Genomic DNA, 18,161 nt, shown 5'->3' on the forward strand with positions numbered 1-18,161 from the left:
TTTTCTTTTAAGCTAAAACAACCAGTTATAATTTAGCAAAGACCATCCTGTTCCAGAAAACTCTGAATGGATTTGGCATTGTCATAGGCTGAATCTGTGAGCTTCTGGATTACAACTCACACATAATCTTTGCATATGAGTGCGAATTTTTTTTTCAGAATTTGCTATAGTAGCTATTTGCACCCATTGTTTTTTACAAGGCTGACTAAAATAATATAATGGAAAATCCTTGCTTCCCAACAGAGGATACAACAGTCCGAAAATCAAGGATTTTCCATAATATTCTTCACAGTCAGCCTTATAGGGCACCTGAGACAACAATGGGTGCAATTAGGTACCATAGCAAATTCTGAAAAACATATTTTTCACACACTCATATGCAAGATTACGTGTGAGTTGTAAATCCTAAAGCTCGCCGTATTCAACCTAGACAGTGCCAAATCTATTCACAATCAAAAGGCACAACCATAAGGGCCTTCTGTAAGCTGAGATTCGGTATGTTTAGCTAGCAATGGAAGCCAACAGTATTTTTACCTGAAATCATCATAACAAAAAATTCACATCTTAACTTTTTTGTGGCCTGCAAAAGTAAATCAGCATAACTCTTACCCTAAAATCAATTTCGAAGGAATTATTGTACCAATACAAGGGCCTATATCTTTTCTAAGATTTAGACGCACACATTAGTATTGTGATCATTCTTTCACAACTTGCATGGCTCATTCACGATATTGTCTCCAGGAAAAGAACTAAGACCTCATTTAGTCCACAAGAAACCTAAGCTGCTGTTTGGCTAATACAGGACCATCATAGAGGCAGCGGTGCCTGTCGCAATAAACTTAAGCTGATGTTTGGCTACGGCCACGTAGAGGTCTTCAGTTATTACAATCTCCTGTGCCTGAGCCCACTCTAGCTCTTGCTCCTTCTCCATTCTAAACATGAAGAAGATTAATAATGAATTTAAAAATCAGCTCAACATACATGTTTTTACAAGATACTTACCAACAATAAACCAACTTTTGAAGAAGGTATAACATGCCTACTACCTGAAGGTGTTCCTAACTCAGCATAACATCTACAATGTGCTGAGGATGGTATTACACCATTCACAAAACAAACATACCAAACCCAATTGCCATTTGCCCTTCATGACCAATACAACAATCCATTAATAGTTCTGTTTGTTATTGCTTTTGTAAATTCTGTTCATAAAAGTTGATTTTATCTTCCTTTTAAGTAGTAACTTAACAAGTTAAGTTTATGATTATGAAAACTTGGTATATCGCATATAACATGCCTTCTAACTCAGCATAACATGCATCCTTGAAGGTGTTCCTTGAAGAACCAATTTTGATTTGATGCTCCGCAGTTGGTTATCCAATAATGATATTAATGGTTTACAAGGGACAAATCTAAGGGCTAATCCCTTCTGTATTGGTAGGTATTGTGAATTGTCAACTTAATCCCGTCTGCCGGCATAGCATTACCAAGTGGCCAAATACAATTACGCCATTTTAGTAACATCATCTGAAAGCTAAAACGGCCTCCACAAGAATAGGCTCTTCTTTTCATATATGAAAAGCACGACAAGAATAAGATGGCGAATGTCAACACTTAAATCTTTGCAAGAAGGCAATCCTTAGATGCTGAGCTAATACATATTTGACAAGTTGATGATATTTTCAATCGCCCACGTTAATTTCTTAATCGTTATCTCTTGGGGCATACTATGATGCTTGCCATATAAAAGAGTCCAAGGGATAATTATAATATGAATAAGGAGTTCAAATATAACAAGCAAGTGGAGAGTGGGCCTGCTTCTCCAGTAATTAATGTTGGATTATAATTTATAGGCAAACACTTTAGGAGACATTCAACATCTTTTTATCTCCTGATAAAACCTTAAAAGTCTATATAAATTCCTCACCTAATTAATAATAAACCCATTTTGCCATGATGCTTATCTTAAACTGCTTTAAAATAAAGTTAATTATAAATTTAGAATTTGTTATCATCGCGAAGATGCCCACCTGTTTGTTTATGTGACTCTGACAAGAAAGCATTCATCAAATCCTATTCAAAATTCGATCAGTATGGTATGTAACATGTGGTGTTTGCCTGAATACCACGTGCCCTGGAGCTCAAATCTTAAATAACTGTTTCACCTTGTTTTTACAGGTAATTTTCTAATGATGGACAACAAATTTATTAGTTTGAACTCTATTAAAGCAAGAAAAGATGATTTTTTTGCATACCTATTGGCTAGATGCATACAATATTAAAAAAAAAAAATTTTCACAGTTCAACTTAAATTCACTGTCGTTGAAGAAAAGTCGATGAGCTACATTTCCATTGTTTGCGACAAAATGGCTGAAATTTAATAAATATCAGGACCTAAATCTCCTCCCGGTTCAACGTCAGCCACAAATATAGACTCATAGTTTTATGACACTGTTTTTATTGAACAGGCAGCTAAAATTTTTTTTGACTTTATATGTTTGGCAAAAAATTAATAATCAAACAGTAAATTTAAGACAGCCATGTAATAATGTTGCAAAGTCATACAAAAAAATCAAACAAAGATCAAGCTCACGCTCGCCGTCCGTACTGCAGCACAATTTTTTTTAAATAAAAATTACTGAATTTTAGCGCAAACAAAGCATTTTCATTGTTCAACTAATTAGATCGATTATAACAATATATCACCCCACCCAATCTGATCCTTCCAAATCAAAGCACCTCAATTTGAATTTTCTTTTTAGAAAATAGCATAAATTTATCTGTATTTTTCTACTCTACTTTCCCATTTCCCTTAAATTCCGACCGAACAAGAACGTACCAAAAAAGTAAAAAACTTTCGGACCAACCAACCGATTAAGTCCCTTTCTGCTTTAGACATCTGTACTTGGCAACTTCTTCAGTATTATTCTTTTAAATCAAATCTGGAGTGTGTCTGAACAAAGAAGTAAGATATTTATTTTTTAAAGCAAAAAGGTTTCCCACTATCTATTTAATATGCTGAGCCTGGGATTGTGTTTTGAAGAAGAAAGATAAAAGCATAAGGTAGCCGCAGAGACGAGAAGAGAAGTAGCAAAATTTCAAAAATGGTGGTGAGGAAAGTGGGGAAGTACGAGGTGGGGCGGACGATCGGTGAAGGGACATTCGCCAAAGTGAAGTTCGCGCAAAATACGGAGACAGGTGAAAGTGTTGCTATGAAAATTCTTGATCGAAGTACCATAATCAAACATAAGATGGCTGATCAGGTTTGTCTTGTGTGTCCCCTTCTAATTTTCAAATTTCCAACAAAAAGTTTTTTTTTTTTTTGGGCTTTCTAGGCCGCAAATGTTTATTTCCAAGTAAAGGGTTCATTGGGAGAAACACTGTTCAGGAGTAGGCAAGCTATTGTTAAGCCTTGAATTTGCGATTTTTTATTTTATTTATTTTATTTTTGTTAAAAATCCAATTTTAAAGATTAGCATGTTGTTTGGTTGTGAAGTATGTTGGGGAGTTGTATTAATAACCTGCCATTAAGTTAACTTCGGAGATTCGACTTTCAACTCAGACTTCAAGTTCTTCTCTTGGAAATGCCTTGTCAATAACTGGTTGTTTCCGATATAGAATTTGGTGCAAAGGGCTCATCAATTCGGAGCTTTTCAGGATAGACATTAGCAAAACTTGTGTGGTTAGATCCATTTATCATTGGTTTAACTTCCATGAATTTCCTGGTAGCCGTAGTGGCTGGCAGTTTTTAAGTCGTTCCAATAATGGTGCTGCTTCAAAGAAGGAGAAAGCAATGTAAATGATGTATTGTTTACTAAAAATGAACAATTGATTTAGTTGGTGTAACCTTCTAATTCAATGCATTTCTCTCTTGAAGTAGTTTCTGGGTTTTGACGTTTTAGGTATCATGATATAATCTTAAATTGTTGTGATTACTATCTAGTATAATTTGATTCTTCACTTTTATGCAGCCTTGTTTCCAAGTATCTTTTTCTTAAAATGACTCATTTTTGGTTTTACAGATCAAGAGAGAGATATCTATAATGAAGCTTGTCAGACATCCTAATGTTGTCCGGCTTCATGAGGCATGGGATATGCATATTTTTATTTATGTGGATTAGATTATTAGTGTGAGCTTGTTTTGTCATTAGTCAGTTATATTCGCTTCTGACTCTTGATTGTTTTGTTAGGTTCTTGCTAGTCGTACTAAGATCTATATAATCTTGGAGTTCATCACGGGTGGTGAACTGTTTGATAAAATAGTGAGTTGTCTAACTTGGGATCTAACATCTGAAGATGTTTTGGTCTTGACATTATAATCTTTTTCCAAAGTGTAACGTTTGATTTACTTATGATCATGTAGGTTCATCATGGACGACTTAGTGAGGCTGAGGCTAGGCAATACTTCCAACAACTTATTGATGGCGTGGATTTTTGCCACAGTAAGGGTGTCTACCACAGAGATTTGAAGGTGTTCTTCTGGTATCATCTGAAATGATGTAGTGCTTCTCTGTTTCAATTTATTCTTACAATTTTTTTTTTCCCTTCTGTACACAGCCTGAAAATCTTTTACTTGATTCCCAAGGAAATTTGAAGATATCAGATTTTGGTCTAAGTGCATTGCCAGATCAAGTAAGACAATTATAAGAGTAGTAGCAATCTCTCTTTTTTACTTTTGGCATAATGGGCTTTTACCTGGGAATTTATGTGTCTAGGGAGTTAGTCTACTTCGGACAACATGTGGAACTCCTAACTATGTAGCACCCGAGGTAATTATAGGATGGTCACTCCAGTAGTAAAGGAAATATAATGTGATTGCAGAATTTTATATCAAAGTATGCTTCTTCATCAATCTTTTCATTTTTTTGCTCTAGGTACTTAGTCACAAGGGTTACAATGGTGCTGTGGCAGATGTATGGTCTTGTGGGGTCATCCTTTATGTTCTAATGGCTGGATATCTTCCATTTGATGAGCTTGATCTCACCACGCTATATAGTAAGGCATGAACTACATTTTTGTGGTCGACTTTTATGATAATTGTGCAATAAATAGCTTTGTTGCTTGCATTCACCAAAGTTTGACGTCAGTATCAGTGTTAAATTACAGTTGATTTTAATTAAATTGTTTCATTTCTTTCCTGCAGGTTGAAAAAGCTGATTACTCATGTCCGTCTTGGTTTCCAGTGGGAGCCAAATCATTAATTCATAGAATTTTGGACCCAAATCCTGGAACTGTAAGTATTTGCTGTCTCTAGAGACATTGCTTCTGTTATGTCTATATTTGCACACTCTTGGCTGCTCTTGTGATTATGATTCGTATCAAGAACATGGAATTACGGATGTGGATGGTATGATACAGTAATTACTTAAATGTAGATTTTCTATACAAACTTAAACTCAAAAGTCAAAAACTTGATATGTGGTTGGCAAAGTGGATCATATTTCTTATGAAAGTAATTTTTGCATATTATTTGGTCATGATAGTGTTACTGTATGTGATAATCCTGCTCCTGGATCATGCCATTTTTGACCTCCTAAATTTAGACAGTTTTTTGAGCATCTTTTATTCAACCTCGTCACATTTAAATATGTGATAGTGGGTAATGCGAGGATAACACAATCACAACCATTTCTCTCTCTCTCTTTTTTCTTCTTCATTTATTTATTTTTTATTTTATTTTATTTTTTTGTGGCTTTAGGAAGCCATAATTAAATGCTCCAAGTTCTGATTTCCCCGCAGTCACCTTCTTTAAGAGTCTATCAGCAAAATTCATACTCGTAATTCTGATTTCGCTGTCCCTTGCTACCTGAAAGGCATCCTGTCTACTGGCCAATGTGCTTTTTATTTGCATTGTGAATTAAGTTTCTTCAGCTTGAGTTGGGTTAAAAGCACGGAATGTATTGCACCATCACCATCTTCAAATAAAGTATCTCATTTATAAATATAGAATTCTGTGGAAAGTCGTATGTACAGCTTGGAGGAGTCTTTCCTACCTTGGGTAACTAGTCCCTGGTGCTAGTATGAAAATGAAAATGTATCCTATTTGACGTTAGTGCATGACTTTCTTACTATTTGGCTGGCATCGTTACCTCTATAGTGTTGTGATACGATAAAAAAATGTGTATGAGAATTCAGTTGCGTTAGTTTAGTTTCTGTGCTTCTTCTGGCTGTTTCTAAAGTTCATGTGTATGCATGTGTGCAGCGTATTACGATTGAACAGATCAGAGATGATGAGTGGTTTAAGAAGAATTATGTTCCTGTCAGACTTCTTGAATATGAAGATGTCAACCTGGATGATGTAAATGCCGTTTTTGATGATCCCGAGGTTGGTAAGGTTTGAGCAGTACAGTTTTTTTTTTTTTAGAATTTCAATCACTAGTTAACGCTTTTGGTTCTACTACTTTTTAAAGACCTGCTTATTCTATACAAGTGTTAAGTCTTTTTAGCATATCTGAAGTCTCCTACTGTAAACGTTGTGTCCATATCAGGTTTTTCTGTTCGTCCTTCTGTTCATAATTTGTAATATTAATTTGAACTTATCCTTTTAAGTGGCCTCCTTATTAGCTGACAGAGGTGGTGCCCATATCAGGTCCTTCCGTTCAAATGCATTGTTGTGGTGATCTGGTATATTATTGACATTATCGGTAATGTGGTTTATTGCAGGAAGGGCAGGCTAATGAGCAATATGGGACGGAGGACATGGGCCCTTTGAATCTCAATGCCTTTGACTTAATAATTTTATCTCAAGGCTTGAACCTTGCAACACTATTTGACCGTGGAGAGGTGTGTATTTCTCAATGTACAGTTTAAATTCCCTTCTTTTTTTCTGAGGCCTATTTGAGTTATCCTAAATTTGGATGGTCAAGATAACAAAAGCATTGCGTTTCAACATTCTTCAAATTAGGGAACTTGCTGTAACAGCATTTTTTTTTTTTTTTTTTTTTTCCTTGATGCCATGAAGCCTTTAGAATGTGTACTAATGGCAGTCCTGTTGAAAATCTTAATTTGCAAAATTATATCATGCCACAAGTGTATAATTTAAGGAGACTGCTGAATAAATGTTGTTCTTCCTCTTCCTATAAAATATTTATAATTCTTACCCTTTTTGACAGGACACTGTAAAGCATCAGACACGTTTTGTGTCACAGAAGCCAGCAAAGGTTGTTTTGTCAAGTATGGAGGTTGTCGCACAATCAATGGGTTTCAAGACGCATATTCGTAATTATAAGGTGGAGTAGCAGACCACTTGGGGATTTTTTATACCACAAATATAACAGTTCTTCCCTTTAATTATATTTTTCTACTTCACTTAATATTTACCTATTTATTTCAAACTGAAAGTGATCCTGAGTGGTTTTCCCGAACTCATATTAAACGAGATTGTTTCAACTTTCAGATGAGAGTGGAAGGCCTTTCTGCAAACAAGACCGCTCATTTCTCAGTCATCTTGGAGGTAGGTTTCAACCCTAACTTTAGACGAGATTCCAGTTTCCCTATAATCTGGTTTACTGATTTTCTTTCCTTTTCTAAAATGTATGGAGTGAAGATATTTGAAGTTGCTCCCACATTTTTTATGGTAGACATTCAGAAAGCTTCTGGAGATGCTAGTGAATACCTCAAGGTAAGTTATCTAGAATCTAGACGATAATTTATATACATCAGATAGCCCGAGCTGACCTCAAATTTTGATTAAAAGGACATTTTTCTCTGTATTGGCAGTTTTACAAGAATTTTTGTAGCAATCTTGAGGATATCATCTGGAAACCACCTATTGAATCAAGCAAATCAAGGATCACCAAGTCAAAGAGTAAAAAGCGTTGATTTCTTTGCATCATGTTCTCAGGATTAACGCTTAGATCGGCTTTCAAAATTGAATTAGAATGTCATATCAATTTGTACAAACTCTCTTTGTATCAAAGTTTGTACAAATATCTTTACCCTTAGAAAATATATGTATAATAAATTTTGTATGGTTAGTGTTTGTTGTCGGTTTTTGATCAGCATGACTTCGTAGCTAACTGTTACAGACCAGATTTTAAGAAAAGTATGATAGCATTCTCAATTTGATATTGAGATATTCACACTACCAACAAATGGAATTTTCATGACACTCCAAACATAAACCAGTAAAAATCTGTTGGGAGAATTAGTATACTCAGAATTTTATCAAAGTTTTCAAAGACCGACACCAAAATCTCCACATGAACAATGTCCAGTAGCAAATTTATGGAGCCGTTGGCTATCCCTTACGATGATATTTCTAGCTGTCAGTGACGAGATAATCTTTATAAAATAATGGCAGTCCCTGCACATGGTGGTACTCTTAATAACTACTAATGGTGCAACATTTAGTGTGTTCAACAACCCAAATGCAACGGCCAGCTTTTCACTGTGATAAACAGTAGATGAGTATGTCTTTTCCTCATCCTCCTCTTCGATTAGCTCAAGTCTTTCTTGTGATTCGTACCCAAGACNTTTGTATGGTTAGTGTTTGTTGTCGGTTTTTGATCAGCATGACTTCGTAGCTAACTGTTACAGACCAGATTTTAAGAAAAGTATGACAGCATTCTCAATTTGATTTTGAGATACTCACACTACTAACAAATGGAATTTTCATGACACTCCAAACATAAACCAGTAAAAATCTGATGGAGTATTAGTATACGAATTTTATCAAAGTTTTCAAAGACCGACACCAAAATCTCCACAGGAACAATGTCCAGTAGCAAATTTATGGAGCCGTTGGCTATCCCTTACGATGATATTTCTAGCTGTCAGTGACGAGATAATCTTTATAAAATAATGGCAGTCCCTGCACATGGTGGTACTCTTAATAACTACTAATGGTGCAACATTTAGAGTGTTCAACAACCCAAATGCAACGGCCAGCTTTTCACTGTGACAAACAGTAGATGAGTATGTCTTTTCCTCATCCTCCTCTTCGATTAGCTCAAGTCTTTCTTGTGATTCGTACCCAAGACCCTTTGCTTTGTCTAGCAATTCATCCAATAACTTGTACATCGCTGCACTCTGAGGATGCAACCGATCATTGGGCTTAAATGAATAAACTGTCTTTAATGCTAATCCAGCTCCAATCATGTGTTTTACTTAGTTTCTCTTCTTTCATGAGTTGTTTCACCCTGGTAACATCCTCCCACCTGTCTGCGGAGAGGAACATATCCAACAACATAACGTAAGTTTCAGGATTTTTTGGTTTGAGTTGAAGTAATTTTTCAGCGGCGGAAAATCCTAATTCCATGTTCCCCTGTCTCCTACATCCTGCAATCAAGAGTGACCATATCACCTCGTTGGGTGCAGAATCCATTTTCTTAATGAAATCAAAAGCTTCCTCTAAGCGACCTAACCTCACATACATATCAATCAAGCACACGAAATGGTCCATCACAGGCTTGATTTTGTAATCCTTTTGCATCATCTCAAAGTAACTGAGTGCTTCATGAACCATTCCTGCATTGCTGCAAGCTGATAAAACACCCACAAAAGTTACCTGATTCGGTCTAACTCCTGCAACCAACATATCCTCAAAAAGCCATAGTGCTTGCTGACTCTGGCCATGGTTTGCGAAACCAGTAATCATGGAAGTCCATGATATCAATGTTCTTGTAGACATCTCCACAAATGCTTTGCTTGCTCTGTCAACGCTTCCACATTTGTTATACATGTTAACCAGTGCAGTTCCCACAACCACATCTGACAAAAATCCGGTTTTAAGGGTTTGAGCATGAATTTGTTCCCCTTGTTCTAAGGCCACCAATCTACTACAAACAGTCAAGATACTTGAAAAGGTGTACAGATCTGGTTTCAAGCCTGATCGATTCAATTTTGAGAAAATGTTCAGCGCCTCAGTTCCACCATGGTGAGCTGAAAAATCATCCTTAGCTAGATTCATCATTTGGGCATGGCCTGCGATCATCGCATTCCATGTAACCAAGCTGACATGTTCCATGCTATCAAAAAATTTATTTGCCGAATCAAGAGATCCACATTTGAGGTACAAATACATGATCGAATTTTTTATGCGGAGGTTTGATTCATAGCCAAGTTTAATGCTCATCGAGTGAAGTTGTACTCCTACACGCAGCGACAGCATTGTAGAACACATGCTCAAGATGCTAGTTACTGTAAATTCATTAGGTAAAACGCCTTCAGAAAGCATCCTAGCAAAAAATTTCAACCCCTTCAAAACTTCGCCATTTGCACCACAAGCAAATATAACTGAAGTCCATGAAATCACATTCTTTTCCCTAATCCTCTCAAAGGCTTTAACAGTTGAATGCAGGTTGCCACATGTTGAATATAAGTTACAAAGTGAGTTTCCAACGCTAGTGTCATCTTCAGTCCGATACTTAACAATATAGGCATGGATTTGCTTCCCCAATTTGATAGACTCCAGTAAGGCACAAGCATTTAAAGCAATTCCAAGAGTGATGTTTGTAGGATAAACCCCAGCTTCCAGCATCTCTAGGAAAACATGAATGGCATGCTTCGGCTGTGAATTTTGAACATAACCCGTCATCAGGCTTGTCCGTGCAACAACATTTATTTTAGGCAGATTGTGGAAAACCTTTTGAGCTTCTTCCATATTTCCACATTTTGCGTAGACATTAACAAGAAATGTCATCACAAAAAAGTCTTCATGTGTTCCGGTCTTTATGATGTGAGCATGAACAACTTGTACATTTGAAATTGAGTTCTTGTCTATGCATTCTTTCAGGACAGGAACATAATAAGATGTTTCAACCTTAGTGCCCTCTTTTATCATAGTAAGAGCTTCTTGAAAATCCGCAGACCTAACTGGTTCTGAATTCCCATTCAGTTGATTAACTGTCTGATTTCCCTGATAAGAAATGCTAGGATTCTGAGATATCAGATGAAGCTTATTATCAGTGCTTGCAGAAATTTATAGAGGACGGGGGCCAAAAAAAAAAAAAAGTAAAAACTTTCGCCAATTCAGTTATTTAAAACAAGTAAAAACGCTTACACAATACTAATAAGTTTTCTTTTTTAAGCTTCAATGATTTCTTGATGTTGTATTAGATAACAAATACAGAAAACAAAAACGCTTTAAAAATTAGTTTTATTCTGATTCAATACACCAAAACAGAGAATTCATAAATGATTGTATGTGTTTGAATGTTGTAATAGTTTCTTGAGAATTCATGCTCAACTTCTAATACATAGAAATAAAATGGAAAAAAGAAAGAGTGAATGGTACCTTCTGAGTGGGAAGAGAGGTGGAAGGCGCAGGGTGTTTTCTGGAATCTGGTTCGAGTTTAAGAGTGCAATTGACCGCAAGTGAAGGCAAAGAAGCCATGAAGGGAAGTAAACAATAGAGATGGTAGATTAAATATTAAAGAATTACATCTTGTGGAGGGTACAGGGGATGGCTGAGCCTTTATTTTTATGTGTTTGGATAGAACTCTGGACTGGAGGGACGGAATAGACCATGTCAGTTATCTGTCAACCAAGCGAGAGGTTGAAGAAATCTTAATCTTTTCAGCAAATGACATGGACACCCCTGAGTTTTAGTGTTATCATCCAAAACTTATTATCCTTTAATTTTATGTTATCGAAAATGACCAACTTGTTCAATAATTATCGTATTACTAAACATGATTAACGATTTTTTTTCCACCAAAATAATGGTTCAATGACATTTTTCTACCCACAAACTTCTAAATATAATTTTATTACCTAAATTTATATTCTATGGGCGAATAAAGAGCAAATTGATCCAAATTATTGAGACTTTTGAAGAGGAGAGATTGATAAGTCTTTTGGTGGTAAAATGTTAGGGTATGTTTAGTTCATTATTCTGATACTTTTTAGAATAATATTTTGAAAAAAGTTAAATTAAGCAGGTATTACGATGTAGGATTTAAAAATTAACAAAAATACACCATATGTTTGTTTATTTACTAAACACCCTTATAATAAAATATTAAAAGTTAACAAAAATACCTCTAACCCACCCATTAAATACGGATAGTCGGCCACCACCGTCGGAGGGTTGCTGGGGTGTTTTTGCAATTTCTAAAAAAAATATTTATGGGTGTTTAGTTAAATTAATAAATTTAGAGAGGTTTAAAAGAAATTAAATAATACAGAATAATATTTTGAAAATAAGTCAATTTTATTGTTTAACTTTATTGGGAATACTAATAATAGTATTTCCAAAAGTGTAACAAACGGAGCCTTAGATTTTGGTGGTTGAGATTGATTAGAATTTGACTTAAGAGGAACAGTTACATAAACTCTAATCGTTCGATTACTAACGATTGGAAGGGTCGACAGGAGTAGGGTTTGAAGAATTTTAATAAGTAATGATTGTGGAAGAGAATAGTAATAGTATAGGATCGCAATAATGCCGAAATATAAATTTAGATAATAAAATAATATATTAAAAGTTTATAGATAAAAAAATATCATTAAACCATTATTTAGAGAAAAAAAAAATCGTTTACTCTACTAAACACCCCCGTCCTTGGAACTACAGTATTATTTTAAAACAACCCAATTATTTAAAGTGTATATCCATATTTCTGGAAATTTATGAAAAAAAAAAAAACCTCCTTACTTATTTCCAGTTACTTTTCAAATTCAAAAGTCACTGTTAGATATCTTTAGCATTGCAAAACTCTCACGGGAGTCTCTGTCCATATCCGCCGCTTCTCTATGATTGAGAAATTGAAATACGGCTCGTCAAACGTCGAACTCATTTTTCTTTCCTTTTCTTGTTAATATATTGAGTCCGCTGCTCCTCAACTGGATCATAAAAGAAGTTATTTCATGTTCATACATTGCAAATTACAATGAAACAAAAAGAAAATGAACTTTCATGTTTATACATTACAAAAGATCAGCTGAATTTAAATTCATATACGGAAGTCCAAAAGGCTCTCATATCAATGATCCTTGCTCTCCAATTCTCCATTTTGGTTCACCCGAATTTTACAACATGGCATTTAAGGCACAACCTGATACCCCTGTTTGGCAACAAATGAGTCTGCATAAATTGTTGTGAGGATGAAAACAATTCAATTAAGGACCATAATCATAATCATGACAACCGCTTCATCTGCTTTTAATGGGGAAGATTGGCAAAATGACGTACCTTGAACCATAAAGAGAAATCTTCAGTCTTTGTATTTCATTGTTTCTTTTTCAAAACCAACTGTTGGAAATTGTTTTGCATACTCCTCAACCTCATGACCGAGCTTTGAAATCTCTGATTGAATGTTCGCATCCGATTGTAGAGTTGCCACAAAATCCTTCAACTTTCCTGGATTAATGATAGTACATTATGTTTTCAATGATTAGCCGAAGAATAATTACTATTTTATACCCAAGATATGATGGTAAAGAAAGAACCTTTACTGACAGCCTTTATCTTCAAGGCCAACTTTACAGCTGCATCAAAGAACTCAGCTACTTTGGCAAAATCTTCCTCAATAAACCCCCTAGATGTGAGAGCAGGTGTTCCTGGAGCACCAGAGAACAGGAATGTTGTAAATACAGGTGTCTGGCTAAAAATCAGAGGGAGAAAAATGATTGGAGGAGGAAGGCATACCCATTCGGATACCACCAGGTACCATTGCAGAAACATCCCCAGGAACAGTGTTTTTATTAGCTGCAATATGTACTGCTTCCAAAACCTTTTCAACTCTTGATCCATCAATACCCTGTCAACCAAAATTCCAACATAGTACTGATTCCCTTTCTGATGCTATTATTTTTTTGCAGAACCTTTGAATTGAGGCTGATTCAACAAGTTCGATAATTTATTGATTCAAAAAGTTCTATAATTTAAGGAGGTTTGTCATTCTCTAAAACATTTAAAATTGCCTGACTGTAGACTGCTCAGTAATGGGATTGAGAATTTTTCTTCCCCACACATATTTAACACAAGTTTTCTTATTACAAACAGTTTCAGTCAACTTCTTTAGACAGGATCACTGAAATGTGTTCTTGTACAAATGAAGAGAAACATCAGCATAGTGTATTAATAGTCCTACGAAATAAACTGAACTTTAGTAAAGCAGTTTGTAAGAGAGGAAAGAATGATTCTTCTACCTTGTTTCTCAAGTTGACCAAGACTAAATGGTTATCAGTTCCACCAGATACTAGTTCATAACCCTTCTCTAACAAACTCTGCAAATAGAGTGGATTTAGTAGTCTATTAACTCAATAAATTACTCTGATATGATAAGATGTTACAAACCAACAACTAAAATAAGCAAAGAATTTAAAACTGCATCGAAGCTCTGCAGCCAATGGCCATCAATGCAACGTCAGTAAAGCACATTCAGAATACCTGAGCAAATTGTGAACAATTACGGAGAACTTGCTCTTGGTAGGCCTTGTACTCAGGAGTCTTGACCTGATATCACACAATAGTTGAAGAACTTAATTAATATGGGCTAGGCCAAAATCAATAAACTAGTAATCTCTTTGGCCAAATATATAATTAAAATAAATAAATAAATAACAAACCTGCTTAAGTGCAACTGCTAAACCAGCTATGGTGTGATTGTGTGGACCACCTTGAAGCCCAGGAAAGACTGCCTGGTTAATTTTGTCCTCATAGTCATACATAACCTGTGGAGTGGAACTCCACTATCAAATAACTTCTTCAAGGAATTTAACCATTAAACTTGAATTTCCATGTATGAAAGAAGATAGAGGTGACCAGAAAAAAATCTTGCAAATAAGATGCAATTAAAAAGACAAGGTTAGTTTTAACCAAAACAGAATTAACTTTTCCTGGGTTTGAGATTCAGACTTTCACTATTAATACAAACTCTAGAGTAAAAAATAAGACTTACTTCTTGTCCTTGTTTATTAATCTCTTTAAAACCCTTCCTAAAGAAGATCATAGCCCCACGTGGACCACGAAGTGACTTGTGTGTTGTGGTTGTCACAATATCTGCATATTCAAATGGAGATGGAATAACACCTGCAGCAACCAGCCCACTGATGTGTGCCATATCAGCCAACATAACTGCTTTATGCTTGTCACAGACCTGCCGAAGCCATCAGAATTATAATCTATAAATGCCAAGATCCTGTGTCATAAAATTGTAACAGGATATGTGAGCAACAGTTGTTGAATTGTCCAACTATCAAGAACTTCACCTTACGGATGCGTGCATAGTCATAAAGCCGTGCATAAGCACTTGCTCCAGCAACAATAAGTTTTGGTCTGAAAAGTACGGCACTCTTCTCCAACTGTAAACAATTTTACTCACATAAGTCAACCGTTCACAAACAGAAGGAAAACTGCCCTTTCCAAGAAATTATTTGAAATAATTTGACCCAATCCAAGACATATATATAATTTTCAGCTCTTGATCTGTCTAATTCCTCAACGTCACAAGTGAGTTTTAATTCCAAGATGTGGCTACAGAGGTGAGTGATATATTGACCTAATTGTTAAGTCATAATTTATTTGACATTGACCAATCTTGAAAGCCCAAAATTTGGGTGAATGTCAGACCTTAACTAAAACTAGCAGCTCTTCAGAGAAAGTAGAACTTGATTCAATAAAAGCAAGAACTTGATAAAGATAAGAGGATACCTGTTCGTAGTCAATATATCCGGTACTCTCATTCAATCTATATGGCATTGTCTCAAAGAATATGGACACAGCAGATATCTTCTTAGTATCAGTCTGCACAATAGCAAAAAAAAAGATGAAAAATTGTCAATTATTTGCTACAAGGACAGACTTTATAGCTATTAAATATAATAACATCAACATTTTTATCTAAGGGACATCAAAATTCAAGTATGAACTTAATTTCCAACATTTGCATATAGCTATAATGTTTCTAAACTACTCTTGATGCTTATTGCAAGCTTCCATTAAAGCTCAAAATTTTACTTCATGTTGAAATGGACACTATACTACCTCTGTTCACCGTATATCAGGTTGTCAAAAAAATTTCAGAAATAGTTTTTCTTGGAATGTGCAAGCACCTGATAACCATGTGAAAGATGCCCACCATGAGGTAGATCAAGAGCCATAATCCTCTCATGAGGTTTCAGCAATGCAGTGTAAGCTTGAAAGTTAGCAGGGGATCCAGATAATGACTGCACGTTGACTGCAAAATGAAGGTACACATTACTTTCAGCAAATCTCATCTATTATCGTATCACTGGTAACTGCATGAATGAAATATATAATTTTTTGGAAAAGATCTAGCCAACCAGGCTACCTCTTTGGTGACAAAAGAATGTATTATAAATAGCAAATCCTATGCTCAATTCATTTACCTCCCCATTTTGCAGGATCCAACTGAAAAGCTTCTAATGCACGTCTCTGACATAATGACTCGGCCATGTCAATATACCTAATTATATAGAACTTTATAAATTACAGTACAATATAAAACATAAAACAAAAATTAAAATGAAACATTGTTTTACAAACTAAAAGCTCGTACCCTATGACACATTATATATGACCCAAATCTTGTTTTATTTTCTTTGTAGATATATCTATCTTAGTAATCCATTTTTTAATACAAATTGCATAATTCACCAGAAAAGAAAAAAGTTAATCAGGTTTCTCTTACTCGTTTCCTCCGTAATATCTAGCACCCGGATAGCCTTCACTATATTTGTTAGTCATGACAGAGCCAACAGCTTGCATTACTGAGACTGAAGTGAAATTTTCTGATGGTATGAGTTCAAGTCCCTACACATTTAAAATTTGAGTTACAATCATTACGTGTAACTCAGACATTTGAAGTCCATCAAGATTCAAGACTAGCCAGCAACAAAATATTATCAAACAAATATTGCATTGATTATTTTCATACCTTCCATTGCCTAGCTTTCTCTAGTTCAATGATGTCAGCAATTTCGGGGTCGATCTCCTCGAGTGGAGTATTCAATTGCTTAATCCACTGAAATGAATAGTTTCAAATAAGATAACTCCAAAATGGATCTGTTAAAGCTTAGCAATGAATTCTTACAACACATAGATCCATAGATAAAGCGTTGTGAATACATTAAGTTAGCATCTAATAAATAGAACGCAGAAATGAAGCTTACAGTAGCACGAGCTTGATCTTTCTCATCTAGTGCTTGGTTGGGTAAAGAAGACTGTAAAAATGGATCAAATGAAACGTAAGAGGCTTATAAACAAATGGAAAACGAAGCACAAAATAAAAACAGTCGACAGATTATGAGGAGTACCATGTAACAGAGGGAACCACGATTTAGGTGAAATTTGAGTGGGTTGCTGATGGAGGATGAGATTTTGCGAAGAGCCATTGCAGCTGCCATCTCTGTCTGTGTTGGCGGTTGGCAAAGTGAGTACTGGCCTCTGTCTCCGTGAGTTTAGTGGGTTGGTGGAGAGGTTCTATTTATAAAATGGAAAATAATAGAGTTACCGTAAAGAATTCGCACCGAATTTCTGACGTGGGGTAATCTTGATTGTCTATTAATTATCAAATTAATATTAATTGACGATTAAGAATATATTACCTCATTTAATGCATGAATTTGGTTTGCATTCTTCGATCATTACCTTATAAAATTGCGGAACTGCAAATCGAGCACAAGTTTGTTTGTGGTGTGACGTCACATCGACCAACTCGGTTCAACGCCATCGTTTTCCATCCACGGCTTTTCTTTATTCACCAACTTTTGGTAGTGGGTTAGGTTAGGTGTTTGGTCTGGATCGAAAGCCCAATGGATTTAAGGAGTACATGTTTAAATTAGCCCACGAACTCTGGTCTGAATAAACATAATCTTTCTAATAATTGGTAAGTTTATCTAATTCATTAAATAGATAGTGAAAATTTCATGTACATTTACATATTCTCCAACAAGAAGCTTCCAAATCTTTCCGGTGATTCAGAAACAAATCAACTGGGAGCTTCTAAGTTGCAAACTGTTATGAATATATTACTAAATTACTAACATACAAAGACATTCAACACTCTCCAATCTTGAGGAGAATCCACTCTGGTCTCATCACCTGGCCTTCACAGTGCTTTTATCCGCATCAAATGCTGACAAAGTGGAGGCGTCAGTATCTATACTGTTGAAGCACTGGAGCCCTTGTTCTTGCAGACAAAGTGTGCCCAAAACAACACTCACGTAATTGAATCATCAATACCCACAAATCA

The 18,161-nt window shown here is 35.5% G+C and overlaps 3 protein-coding genes across 8 annotated transcripts; 1 reads left to right on the top strand and 2 right to left on the bottom strand.

Annotated features, from left to right (window-relative positions):
- Nucleotides 1-2,679: 2,679 nt before the first annotated feature.
- Nucleotides 2,680-8,000, top strand: LOC116137704 (CBL-interacting serine/threonine-protein kinase 8-like). Of its 6 annotated transcripts, none has more exons than XM_031423387.1 (14): nucleotides 2,681-3,263; nucleotides 4,023-4,085; nucleotides 4,191-4,262; nucleotides 4,364-4,471; nucleotides 4,558-4,632; nucleotides 4,716-4,769; nucleotides 4,875-5,000; nucleotides 5,144-5,233; nucleotides 6,203-6,334; nucleotides 6,664-6,783; nucleotides 7,113-7,229; nucleotides 7,397-7,453; nucleotides 7,547-7,621; nucleotides 7,720-8,000. In XM_031423387.1, the coding sequence occupies exons 1-14, from the start codon at nucleotides 3,105-3,107 to the stop codon at nucleotides 7,819-7,821; spliced, it is 1,350 nt and encodes a 449-aa protein (XP_031279247.1). In that variant the 5' UTR covers nucleotides 2,681-3,104; the 3' UTR covers nucleotides 7,822-8,000. The 6 variants fall into 6 exon arrangements, 5 of the variants coding, with proteins under 5 accessions (XP_031279250.1, XP_031279247.1, XP_031279248.1 ...); XM_031423388.1 differs by having other exon boundaries at nucleotides 3,105-3,263; nucleotides 6,203-6,325; XM_031423390.1 differs by lacking the exon at nucleotides 4,023-4,085 and having other exon boundaries at nucleotides 2,680-3,263.
- A 630-nt stretch (nucleotides 8,001-8,630) lies between these two features.
- LOC116137711 (pentatricopeptide repeat-containing protein At3g24000, mitochondrial-like) lies at nucleotides 8,631-11,447 on the bottom strand. The gene is given in 3 exon segments (XM_031423398.1): nucleotides 8,631-9,070; nucleotides 9,072-10,879; nucleotides 11,237-11,447. Coding segments are annotated over 3 exon segments (2,295 nt in total). The 5' UTR covers nucleotides 11,336-11,447; the 3' UTR covers nucleotides 8,631-8,682.
- Nucleotides 11,448-12,899: 1,452 nt separating this feature from the next.
- LOC116137681 (serine hydroxymethyltransferase 2, mitochondrial-like) lies at nucleotides 12,900-17,420 on the bottom strand. Its single transcript, XM_031423360.1, has 16 exons — nucleotides 17,224-17,420; nucleotides 17,080-17,130; nucleotides 16,845-16,931; nucleotides 16,599-16,720; nucleotides 16,297-16,373; nucleotides 16,000-16,124; nucleotides 15,599-15,691; nucleotides 15,157-15,249; nucleotides 14,847-15,044; nucleotides 14,515-14,619; nucleotides 14,336-14,401; nucleotides 14,095-14,172; nucleotides 13,592-13,703; nucleotides 13,393-13,503; nucleotides 13,136-13,303; nucleotides 12,900-13,027 (listed from the first exon to the last, which is right to left on the bottom strand). Exons 1-15 carry the CDS (start codon nucleotides 17,311-17,313, stop codon nucleotides 13,158-13,160), a joined length of 1,554 nt encoding a protein of 517 aa, XP_031279220.1. The 5' UTR covers nucleotides 17,314-17,420; the 3' UTR covers nucleotides 12,900-13,027; nucleotides 13,136-13,157.
- Between the last annotated feature and the right edge of the window lie 741 nt (nucleotides 17,421-18,161).

Source organism: Pistacia vera, unplaced genomic scaffold, assembly GCF_008641045.1.
Source record: "Pistacia vera cultivar Batoury unplaced genomic scaffold, PisVer_v2 Contig332, whole genome shotgun sequence".
In the NCBI taxonomy this organism is placed as follows: domain Eukaryota; kingdom Viridiplantae; phylum Streptophyta; class Magnoliopsida; order Sapindales; family Anacardiaceae; genus Pistacia; species Pistacia vera.